Source organism: Apis florea, unplaced genomic scaffold (assembly GCF_048593485.1).
Source record: "Apis florea isolate Af1SG1 unplaced genomic scaffold, ASM4859348v1 contig_3517_pilon, whole genome shotgun sequence".
Classification (NCBI taxonomy): domain Eukaryota; kingdom Metazoa; phylum Arthropoda; class Insecta; order Hymenoptera; family Apidae; genus Apis; species Apis florea.
The window spans coordinates 476,202-488,465 of NW_028256778.1; the positions used below are offsets into that span (position 1 = coordinate 476,202).

A 12,264-nucleotide genomic window follows, 5' to 3' on the forward strand; every position below is an offset into this window, starting at 1 on the left:
GAGGTTAATTCTTAGCTTTAGAATTCTATAAATAAAAAGAACAAAAAGAAAGGATAGCAAATAATGAGAGAAGGATACATATAAGTAAGAATTAATCTTCAGTGCCATCTCTTAAATATTATAGATACTTTTTCAAAAATAGTAAGAATTGAATATTAGCGCCATCTCTTAGAATTTCTAGAAAGATATTTTTAATTTTTAAAAAAATACTTACCTTCAGTATTCAAGAGATGGCGCTGGCAGTCAATTCTTACTATCGCTATTCTTCTCTCATTATTTGCTATCCTTTCTTTTTGTTCTTTTTATCTATAGAATTCAAAGTTAAGAATTAACCTCTAGCGCCATCTCTTAAACATCAAAGATACTTCTTCAAAAGTAGTAAGAATTGAGTATTAGCGCCATCTCTTAGAATTTCTAGAAAGATATTTTTAATTTTTAAAGAAATATTTACCTTTAGTATTCAAGAGATGGCGCTGGCGGTCAATTCTTACTATCTCTATCCTTCTCTCATTATTTGCTATCCTTTCTTTTTGTGTTTCATTTGCGGCACTCTAGAGATGGCGCTGATTTCCGAATTTTTACCCTATCTCTGTCTTTTTCTCACTATTTTCTCTCTTTATCCATACTTAGTTTCATTTAAAGCAGTTAGATGGCGCTAATTTTTACCTTATCTGTATATATATTCTCTTTATCTATATTTGCTCGTGATGTATGATGACGAAATGTTATTTTCATTTTCATTTCTCTTTAAATTTTTTTTCGCAATATTAATATAATTTCATTTTTAATGTAAAAAATATAAATATTTAAAATATAGTAAGAAATTTTACATTTGAAAATATAGAAAAATATAAATAATAATATAGTTTTAATAAAAGATTATTCAGAATTAATTCTTAATTACTTTTACAGTTTAAGATTTGTTTAAGAGTGCATATATAAAATATTTTTTTCCTGATATATATATCTCATTATATTTCACCATTTAATTTTATAATTTGTAATCATTTAAATAATTTTTAAATATATAAGAAAGTCATATATGATAAACAATATTTTTGAAAAATATTGAATTCAAAATTTTTTTGATTAAAATATAATTTTATTTTTGAAAATATAATCTATAGTATATTAATTTTCATTTAGATATTCGCATAATAAGAATTGACATAAAAAATATACGTTTTAATAGAATTTAATTTAGAATTTAATGTACATTTTCATGAATAGAATTTTAGAAATTGATATTTATATTGTAACAGAAAATAAATGTATACTTTTTAAATGACATATATACTTTTTGATTTTTGACATTATTTTTTCAGATATAAAGAATTATTATCATGAACTTAAATGATAAATTGTCATATAATGAATGATATTAATTCTTAAGTATTTCTATTTAACTTTATAAAGTCAAATGTCTATGAACTCTGCCTGTCAAATACAAGTTGTATTGAAAGGATTCAATGAGTTCATTAGAATATTTTTATGTAATATTTTTTTAAATAAGGTCAGTGTGTTGGAATACTTTTTATATTTAAATAGTTTAAGATTCATGTGTATTATAATATATAAAAATAATATATTCTTTCTGGGCGTGGCGTAAATATTATGTGAAACTTTGTTTATATCATTATAAGATTTTATTTCGTATTTAAAATTTGTGTTTCATTTAAGTATTATTTTTAGTATTATAGTTATATATTTCAAATTTATATTTATAATAATTTGAATTATAATATATTATAAAATCTCATGGTTTTGAGGTTAAGTAATTTATAAAGATTTCACAAAATATATGAATCTTGTATTCTTATTTATACAATATTTTTTGATTTATAAACAATACAAGATTTATTAATATATAATAATTCAAATTTTTTGATTACTATAATAATTATTTTTATCACATGTTTGTTATCATTTCATATGTTTATATAAATAAAGATTATAATAACTAAAATAATCAATTTAATATTTAATTTTTGAAGGTCATATTCTTTTAAAGATGTGGTGTTTAGAATTATATATAAGGATGAAAATATATCAAATGTGAAAAAAGGGCAAACTAAATTGGAAATATGGAAAAAAGGGGTAGTGCTGAACTTTTAAATGTTGAACAAAATAACTCCAAAAATGCCAGTTCTGATTCCCTTAATTCAGATAGCAAGAGCAGTTCCCTTAATTCTAAAATGGGACAAGAATCGGTAATATAATTAATTCTAAGTTTTTGATTTAGACAAAATTATATTTAATTATATATAAGCATTAAACTTCTTTAGGAAAGTTGGGATAAAGCATCACATTCCAAAAGTTTTTCTTCAAGCTCTACTTCAACAGATAATAATATTGTGTCTGCTTTAGAAACTAGAAAAGACAATCAAGTAAAAGTGAGTTTTATATAGATGATTAGGAAGATTGAATAGTAGAATTGAAGTAGTTTTTTACATTTGTTAAATTTACTTATTCTCAAAATTTGTTTTTCTTTAAACAATATGATTTTGATTTCATTCATTTAATGTATTTTTTTAGGAAATCTTTTTTCACTTTTACTTTTACTTTTTTAGTACATAATTTATTGTTTTAATGTATAGCTAAAACAGCAGATATTTGTTTCATTATTTATCAACATAATTATTTACTAAGTCATTTTTTTATAGAATTTGTCTAGTGGAGAAACAGGTCCACCACTTTTAAATGGAGAACGTGTACAAGGCATTGCTCATGAAGTAACTTATGTGTGTCCTTATTCAGGACCAGTCAGAGGGATTCTTAGTATTACAAATTATAAACTTCATTTTCGGAGTGTAGATCGTGAAACGCCTTATGTTGTTGAAGTACCGTTAGGCGTTGTTAGTAGAATCGAAAAAGTTGGTGGTGCATCTAGCAAAGGCGAAAATTCTTATGGCATTGAAGTGTTTTGTAAAGATATGCGAAATCTTAGATTTGCTCATAAGCAAGAAAATCATTCCAGACGAGATGTTTTTGAAAAACTTCAACAGTATTCTTTTCCTTTATCTCACAAATTACCTCTTTTCGCATTTGAATATTTTGAGACATTTCCTGAAAATGGATGGAATGTTTACGAACCTATAGCGGAATTAAAACGAATGGTAAAAAGTGTTATATTCTCATGTTTAATATAAAACAAAATATATTAGCATTACAATTATTTTTAGGGAGTAAATAATGATATGTGGAAGATATCGAAAATCAACGACACATATTCAATTTGTGACAGTTATCCCGCCGTATGGGCAGTACCTGCAGCAGCAACTGATGAGGATTTGCAAGCATCTGCAGCTTTTCGAAGTAGAGGAAGACTTCCGGTACTCTCGTGGATTCATCCAGAAAGTCAAGCAACGATAACTCGTTGTGCTCAACCGTTAGTAGGTGTTGGTGGCAAACGTAGTCGCGAAGACGAGCGATATGTTCAGTTAATAATGGATGCTAATGCACAAAGTCATAAACTTTTTATTATGGATGCTCGACCAATGCCTAATGCTGTTGCAAACAAAGCTAAAGGTGGCGGTTATGAAAGTGAAGACGCTTATCAAAATGCAGAACTCGTATTTCTTGATATTCATAATATACACGTAATGAGAGAGAGTCTTAGAAAATTAAAAGGTCAGTTTATGCCACTAATATTTTTATTAAACTGCATAATAAAAAATTATTATTTATATTATTAATTAATAAATAAATATTATCAATTACCTTTTAGAATTATGTTTCCCAACAATTGATGAAACAAGATGGTTATCAGGAATAGAATCTACAGTTTGGTTAAAACATATAAAATATGTACTTGCAGGAGCATTAAGAATAGTAGATAAAGTTGAAAATCATAAAACTTCAGTATTAGTGCATTGTTCGGATGGATGGGATAGGACAGCACAAGTAATTAAGAAATAATATAAAATATTTTTTAAATGTAGTATAATTTTAATATTTATAATTTTTTATAGCTAACAGCTCTTGCCATGTTAATGTTAGATCCATATTATAGAACTATCAAAGGTTTTGAAGTGCTAATAGAAAAAGAATGGCTCAGTTTTGGTCACAAATTTCAACAGGTTTGCAATATTTGATCTAATTAAATATTTTCTCTCCAATGTTAATTTGAAAATGCTATAATTCTAATAATGTATTTTAGAGAATCGGTCATGGTGACGAACATCATAGTGATGCAGATAGATCTCCAGTATTTTTACAATTTATGGATTGCGTGTGGCAAATAAGTCGTCAATTTCCTAATGCATTTGAGTTTAATGAACATTTTTTAATCACTATCCTTGATCACTTATATTCTTGTAGATTTGGCACATTTTTATTTAGCAGGTATATTAAATATTTTGCATCGATCGTTGTAAAACTATTAAAAATATAGCTTATAATACGCTTACAGTGAACGAGAAAGAGTTCAGGAACAAGTAAAACAAAAAACTGTTTCGTTATGGTCATATACGAACAGTCAGTTATCATTATATCAAAATCCTTTATACTGGGCTGCTCCCAATTATCAGCTTGTTTTGATGCCTATCGCTAGTATGAGATACATTAAACCGTGGAAAAGTTTATATTGTAGATGGAATCCGAGTATGCGACAGCAGGTATATAAAATATTTTATCTCTTTAATTTCTGCACATAAAATTATTAATAAATTAAATTAAATCATTCATGTTTCATGTTTCGTGCATATTTCGTGTTTTTAAAGGATCCTGTTTATCAACGAACGAGAGAATTATTAGTTTTAAAAGAACAACTTGAAAAACAATTGGAAGAAGGTCGTCGTGAACAGGCTAGTCGAGCAAATCGGTCAATGACATCGCCGGCACCACCTAGGATACATTCCCCGGTTCACTCATAACACGAAAAAAATTGTTTTTTATCTTTCAGCGATCTATAATTATTTGTATATGATTTTTTTTTTGCTCGCTATGTACAAAATACTCGTTGATAAAAAGAAAACGTTTATAATTTTTGCGCAAATGATTCTTCAGATTGATCCTTCTTCCCAATATTAAACATTATTAAACATCTCTAAACGTCCTATACGAATGATTTTTTTCAGATTTATCAATTAAAACTTTTATAGGAATGTGTATCTTTATATATTCATTTTGTTTCTTTTTTTTTCGATTGTAAGATTAAACGAAGGAGCAGTATAAACGGCGCTTCTGTTGATGCACTTAATATTATAGCAGCACTGTAAGTAAATAATAGTGCTACTAGAAATATACCACTCTGAAAAAATAATTAAACATTATTTTCATTATATTACTTTATATTACTTTGATATTATTTAATAAAATTAATTTTATTGTTCTTACAATTGTGACGTAATCAACGTAAAAGGGATAGGACGAAATCGAATATAATGAAAGTACAATTGCAGGATTTAGCAGATAACAACTATAAGTTAATCTGCTCATAGGGAAGAATACTTTACTGGATAAAAATTTACTTATCAAATCTGTAAACATAAAAAAAAATTTAATTAATTAAATTGAATATAAGAAATTAAAATTAATTACAATACAATATTTTAAAAAGAAAAAGCTATTTACCACAATTATTCGTGCAACATGCAATTACAAACCAAGCTACACCAAAGGCCCAGGCTGTTCTGCTTAAAGCCGTATAAAGAATAGATACACCGAGAGATAAATTTTTGTTTGTAAGACCGAATAAAATTGAACAATTGCACAAAATTGCTAAAATCCAACAAACGAATAATGTTTTCTGAAACAAATTATGATTATGATGCATATTTTATTTAAACTTTTAAAAAACGTTGAATTAAAAATTTGATTGGATATTGTTGTAATTGCAATACACAATAATGTAAAATCTATACTTTAAAACTTTTTATAAATATAAAAAATTGCAACATTTGTTAAATATAATAAAATTTCCACTTAATAAACTAATCTATAATCAATCTATAAAATTCAATTTTCATTTGCTTTTTATTGACGATTAATTCGATTAATTATCATCATCATAAAAATGATTCGATTCAATTCGATTACTGTTTTTATATTAAGATTTCAATTTAATTATAAGTGATACATGAGTATAGACTCATATAGATATCATATAAAAGCTATTTTTCAATGAAAATTTTTCTTTATATGTCTATTAAAAAACATTTATAAAGTCATTTTATATATCTATTAAAGACATTCTTCTATATATATTTATTAAATATCTATTAAAAGACATTTATAAAATCATCTTGTATATATCTCTTACATTTATCTCGATCTTATAAAGATTAAAAATATAGATAACGAATAAAGTGTATAATTAATAAAGATTATATATATATATACCTTTGATAAATGTAATTTATAATTCCACTTTGTAAGAAGCAGACATGTACCCATTCCTATCAAATATGGTGGAACTCTTGTCCACGGACGTAAATAAAAATATGTTAACATTTCATATTGTTCGTTCAATCTAAGAAAATAATATAAGAAAATAATATCAATAAAATAATATATATACATACATATATATATATATACATTTATACTTTTTAAAATATTAAATATATATTATGATAATATCAAATATTTTATATATGCTTACGCAGGTATATAATTATAAGTGTAAGTCAGATAACCGGATGTAAATACCGATAAAACCATTGTAATAGCACCTAAGCTCAATGCGATATTGTAATGTCTGAAATTTATTGATGATTAATAATCAATTAATAATCAATTAATAATTGAATAAAATGAAATGATAAATGATTAAAAATTATTTTATAAACTTACGTTTTCATTAATGTTAAAATAATTGAACCAAAAATAAAGAAATGCATATCATTGGGCATATACCAACTCCAACTGAGACACTGAAATTTATTATTAAACGAATCTTTTTTTAAATATTGTTCACATTGAAATACGTAATAGAATAAAAATAAAATATTTAATAAAACTCGTACTTGTTCATTCCATGAAAAGAAGTTGTTGATATAAAGTATGTTCCTCCACCAATATTTTGTACATGTAACGTGTATTTTTTCGCTGGACGGAATCAACGAAACTTTTTCCAACCAAGTAAAATTTAATATTAAAATCATAACCACGACGAGATATCCGGGTGTAAGTCTTGAAATGAAATCGATTTAAAAATCTCTTATTCTCATTGAAATTTAGTCGAAATTCTAAATGCATATTAATATTATACAATACCTAATGTATCGTTTAATGACCCCTTGTATAATTTGCGTCACGGATTCACCGAACGTTTTCTTTTTGTTTCCTTGTGACTTTAAATATGTGTACGTCAATAGAAAGCCACCGGTAAAGAAAAAGGTATCCACCGAAAGTGTCGCATTGCTTAATATTTGCGTGAAGAATTCGTCAGTCATCCGAAATGCGATTATTTTATTAGCTATATATTTTAAAAATTTTGTACATAAGAAATCGAATTAAAAACGAATAAATGAAGTAGTGAAACGATCAAAATTTGTCTGTAATTAATGATGTCTCACCTATAGCATGATGCGCGTAATAAAGCGCATGCACCAGTATGATCCATACCATTCCAAAAAATTTCATACCGTGAAATAAACGCATATCTTCATAACCGACTTCCATTTGAAATATTTGCTTAAGAGTTGTAAACCACGAGAAACAGAGAATAAATTGTACTATTTTACTCTGCGGTTTCAACTCGGTCGTTACCAATTCATGACAATGATTTTCGCCTTTTTCTTCATCGTTTTTCAATTCTATTCGAACATTTTATCATATGTAATTAAATAATTTATCATTGACTATTAAAAGATATTCAAAGGATTATATAAAATATTAATATATTCACGGGATAAAAATTCGAATCTAAAGATCGAAATAAACACAAAATATCGTTTATTTGTTAAAAATTATTATAAACGCGTTATACATAGCTATCTCTCTATTTCGATCTCGTTTCATTTAACGCAATCTTCAATTGTTTATAAATAAAGTTAATAAATTTGGAATTGATATTTTTGTGTATCAATTTTTGGTTTTTAAAATCGATTCTCCAAAGATTTCACGAATATATTAACATATTAATCATGTAAAAAGATTCATTTATTCGTGCCTGTTACAAAAAAATGACCATTCATTTGTCTCACGAAAAAGAATATATCTATACAATTTTGAAATTTGAAATAAAGTATATCATCATTTTTTCCCAATATTAATAAACTCTAACTGATTTTAAATGAAAAGTAGCATGTTTCTCTAATAAAAATAAAAAGAGAGATATGTTTGAAAAATTGTTTACGAAAAAAAGAAAATTATGAAAATTTATATAATTTATCATTTTCATATATAATATGAAAATGTTTTATTGTTGAAAAAAATTGAATAATAATTACATTTGAATAGTTAATAATGAAATCTAATGAAATTTAATTCTAAGATAATTAATTATCTTGATGATCGAGAACTTTTGTAAAACATATATAACGATATAATGTTTTTATTTTACCTTCTTACCTTTTCTCTGGCGAAATAATATTTATGGTTAATTGAAACATATTAATATTTCATAAGATACACATTACATTTTACGTAACGCGTATTAAATGTGTTTGATAGTGTCAATATATCGTAAGATTGTTAACTTACCGGATACATTGTTATTCTCAAAGGAAATTAACTCTTTCTTGTTTTTTAAACCTTTTTGATAGACGAGAGCATCGTATGCTGTGCAAAATATTGATGTACAACATATCAGAAACAATACGATTCTGCAATCAAATATATATCAAATATATCAGTGATTTGAGTCAATAATTAACAATGAAATGGGAAAAATTTGAAAAAATATATAAATTAAAACAAATACCGGAGAACTGAAATTATAAACAAACATTACATAATCTTTTCAAAACTTCCCATTAAATAAATATTATTTAAAAATACTATCTCGTTTAATTAGTAAATATTTAACATATAAAATATTTCGTTTGACGTCTAAATTATTGACAAATGTTATTTATTATGTACATTCTAATTCGATGTGAATATTTATTTTCCATTTAAATGAAATTTAATAAGCATCGAAAATTATTATGTTATCGGAAAAAAATTGATTTGCAAAATTCTTGTGCCATTCAAGGAAAATAAAAATAGAATGATAATATTTATTTCTATTCATGCATTTCCCCCCCCCCCTGATCTAATAAATCAATCAAATTTGTAAATCATTATCTACGATAATTTTCAAATTTTGAAAAATTTATTACGCTAATTTACATACATGATGAATATTATATTCCATTCAAGAAGCCATTCATGATCGTTTCTGAGATCAGTGATTTCGACCAGTGTTAAACCTATGGAAAAGAGGTGTCCAATCAAGAGAGTTTCATTACGTAATACCTTATCCATCATCGTGGCTATGTCAGTTTTAGTACAGGATGCCGGTAAGCAAAGTCCAAGTGTCACTATGTCCTAAAAAATGCATAATCTCTTAAATTTCTTTTCTCACGATCATTTAAACACGTTAATCGTATTATTTTTTTCAATTATCAGTTATTTTCATTTTTTTTTTTTTTTTTTTTTTTTTTATTTAAATCGATTTTCTTTCTTTCTGATTTCTCATCACACATTTCAAATTTTTCAATAGATACAAGATTTTATTAGACGTAAATTCCTCGTGCTTACTTCCTTCGCTAATTCTATGTGATATTGTACAGTACTGTTGTGTCTCATACGGGCGGCAAAAAAATGAAGCTCGTACGGTGGATGTTCCTCGTTGGAATTTCGATACAACGAATTGTTCTTTTGAATTTTTTGCGACAGGGAGAGCGTGTAATTGTTGGATAGGTAATTGCAATCACTTTTGCCACCCAGCCAGAAATTATTCCCGTTTGTGAATCCCCAGGGTGGCACTCCGCTGGCATCCAACACTTGAAAAAACAGTAGATACGATGTTTAAAAGATCGATATAAAAATAAATAAACCTCGATTCGATCGTGTCCGAAATTTGCAGAGGATCGAGGAAGAGCGAAGAAAACAAGTTTCTTGTGCAACAAGAAAAGAAAAAGTCTCGGATTTGAGGGTTGCCATAATGAAAAATCAAACATCGTAACACAATCGTGATACATAATGTATACTCGTTTCAAGGAGAATTCGCGATTGCACAAGAGTGCAATTTCTTCTGTTTTAAATTTATTATATCGAATTTTCCGCGGATATGAATGTAAACGTTTGTATTAACGATTGCATTACGAAACACAACACCGCAAATGCACGATCGTTATGTTGGTCCCACGTAAGGTATGCACAAATTTGGATTCACAACCGGTCAGGGAGATCAGTTCTCGCTCCCTTCTTTTTGTGCTCCACGAATAACTACCACGATTAACTTCGTTCGAAATTTTTTTTAATATATATTTATTTAAAAATATCTACTAACTTCTTAAACCCCACAGCACATTGTGATCTATCGCTTTGCGAAATTGCTCCATTTCACTCCGGCATCTGCTCGAATTTAGAGAATCGATGTATTCCGTGATCGCGTACACTGGCAATGTTTCCCTCATCGTTATCACATCTCTTGAACTTACTTCGATCGACGCGCAAAGCGTGGTGAATAGTAATAATAAAAATAAGCACGAGAGAGAAATCTTTGTATATTCCATGTCGTTGTAAAATGGATTCAAGATTTTTCACTTAATTTTTCAAATTCACTGTTGACAGAGAAATTGACGGCAACCGAATGAATTTCGCGAGATATACAGAACGTTGTATCAAGGTGGAGATCGAATGGAAGGCGAACACAGATATTTATATTATTCGTAATAACCAATATTTGGTAAACATAAATGACCCCTGGCACGACCACGACAAGACAACGTGTATCGACTAAAGAACGGACAATTTATTTGCATGAGACCACCGACTAAAGAGACGACCGAGAAAGGACTGCCGTGCAGAAGAAGTAATCACAGAATCCGAATGGAAAGCAAGCCTTCCTCCTGGTCTGCGTCGTCATCGTTGTTGTCTTTGAAGTTATACCAAGACACCCCCACCACTAATTTTTAACTTGACCACTATTTCTCACTAATTGAATCTACGTCACCGTTATCATATTTTAAATATTTTTCCTTATTTAATATAAATCATTTTTTAATACGTAACAATTATTATTATTCTTTATCGTCCGTTGGATAATAATGATTTTATCTTTTTTACATTTGCATTAGGAAAAATTTGTTTCACTTACTTTCTTCACTCTTTGTCCGATAATATAATTTTTTGCTTTCAATTTTCCTACTTTCAGATTTTCGAATACTAAGAGTTAAGAAACCTTTTTTTTTTTTTTTTAAACACAGCTTTTTTATACATTTCACTCAATCTTTCCCTTCCAAATTCTGAAAATCCAATTTTTATCGCAGTTTTGTCACAACGTTTACAATCATTTCCACGAACACACTCGTTTCCAATATGTCCGCACGTTTTTTAATTAGGACTATTTACGGTTTAAGAGATTAAAATCGTCTCACGTGCATACGGCACCGACAAAAATGTCGAAAACTACGAAGGTATGTAGCACGACTGGTTTTCTAATGCTACAGGTCGTTCATACACCGTTCAAATATATCAACGGTTACAAGACGAAATCGATCTTATTTTTAATTCTTGTTTCAACGGTATCGATCGTTCGATCAATCGAAAGGTAATGATACGGATAATTGATACACGTAATCGAGATTAAATCTCCCTTGCTTCTCTTCCTTTTCAACATCCCTCGATTGTTTTGTTTTCTTTCAAAAACTTTCACTCGATTGCGCGCACGTTTAATGCTCCTTCCACTCGATTTTACGTTCGCTCCTTGCGAGCAATTAGCATTCTTATTTTATTGACGCTATTAGGCAAAGTCTCTGAGTTACTTCATCAAATTTCGCTGTAACGTAATACTCGCGCAAAAATCTTTTTCCAAAGTCGATAGAAAAGCGCGTTTACCCTCTTAGTTCGAGCGAACGTCTTTTTGAGATATGATCCTCTTTTATCTAATATCCCTAAAGAATTTATAACTCTTCTTCCTTTTCGTAATTATACATTTTTATATATATATATAATCTCGATAACTCAAGAGAAGAGATGAATATTTCGAATATTTAGAGATTTTGATTTATTGAAAAAAAGGTTTCAAACAAAACGAGAATTCTATATCTGATGTATTTGAAAATTAAAATAATTTTTCAAATGTGATATGTTAAAGAAGAAAAAGTT

At 27.6% G+C, this 12,264-nt stretch overlaps 2 protein-coding genes across 5 annotated transcripts; one reads left to right on the top strand and one right to left on the bottom strand.

The window, feature by feature from the left end:
- The first annotated feature begins 681 nt into the window (after positions 1 to 681).
- On the top strand, positions 682 to 4,984 carry mtm (phosphatidylinositol-3-phosphate phosphatase). 4 transcript variants are annotated; one of them, XM_003698610.4, is made up of 11 exons: positions 682 to 816; positions 1,326 to 1,513; positions 1,995 to 2,210; positions 2,286 to 2,393; positions 2,664 to 3,116; positions 3,183 to 3,630; positions 3,728 to 3,903; positions 3,972 to 4,079; positions 4,160 to 4,344; positions 4,412 to 4,616; positions 4,722 to 4,984. In XM_003698610.4, exons 3-11 carry the CDS (start codon positions 2,085 to 2,087, stop codon positions 4,872 to 4,874), a joined length of 1,962 nt encoding a protein of 653 aa, XP_003698658.1. In that variant the 5' UTR covers positions 682 to 816; positions 1,326 to 1,513; positions 1,995 to 2,084; the 3' UTR covers positions 4,875 to 4,984. The 4 variants fall into 4 exon arrangements, 3 of the variants coding, with proteins under 3 accessions (XP_003698658.1, XP_086769969.1, XP_012349025.1); XM_086913843.1 differs by lacking the exon at positions 2,286 to 2,393 and having other exon boundaries at positions 698 to 816; XR_015293960.1 differs by lacking the exon at positions 682 to 816 and having other exon boundaries at positions 1,382 to 1,513; positions 4,394 to 4,616.
- Positions 3,926 to 11,018, bottom strand: LOC105736898 (nose resistant to fluoxetine protein 6). The gene is made up of 13 exons (XM_086913841.1): positions 10,445 to 11,018; positions 9,691 to 9,935; positions 9,284 to 9,477; positions 8,650 to 8,771; positions 7,521 to 7,760; positions 7,219 to 7,420; positions 6,969 to 7,134; positions 6,796 to 6,875; positions 6,605 to 6,700; positions 6,343 to 6,472; positions 5,575 to 5,749; positions 5,338 to 5,480; positions 3,926 to 5,251 (listed from the first exon to the last, which is right to left on the bottom strand). Exons 1-13 carry the CDS (start codon positions 10,668 to 10,670, stop codon positions 5,123 to 5,125), a joined length of 2,148 nt encoding a protein of 715 aa, XP_086769967.1. The 5' UTR covers positions 10,671 to 11,018; the 3' UTR covers positions 3,926 to 5,122.
- Positions 11,019 to 12,264: the final 1,246 nt, after the last annotated feature.

Bases quoted from the DNA above. Each gene is read 5' to 3' on its own strand.
- LOC105736898 (XM_086913841.1), bottom strand. From the start codon at position 10,670: ATGGAATATACAAAGATTTCTCTCTCGTGCTTATTTTTATTATTACTA. The intron at 9,478-9,690 runs GTAAGCACGAGG...TGCATTTTTTAG, and splicing joins ACATAGAATTAGCGAAGGAA to GACATAGTGACACTTGGACT. The intron at 5,252-5,337 runs GTAAGAACAATA...TTATTTTTTCAG, and splicing joins ACGTTGATTACGTCACAATT to AGTGGTATATTTCTAGTAGC.
- mtm (XM_003698610.4), top strand. From the start codon at position 2,085: ATGGAAAAAAGGGGTAGTGCTGAACTTTTAAATGTTGAACAAAATAAC. The intron at 2,394-2,663 runs GTGAGTTTTATA...ATTTTTTTATAG, and splicing joins GAAAAGACAATCAAGTAAAA to AATTTGTCTAGTGGAGAAAC. The intron at 3,631-3,727 runs GTCAGTTTATGC...ATTACCTTTTAG, and splicing joins GAGTCTTAGAAAATTAAAAG to AATTATGTTTCCCAACAATT.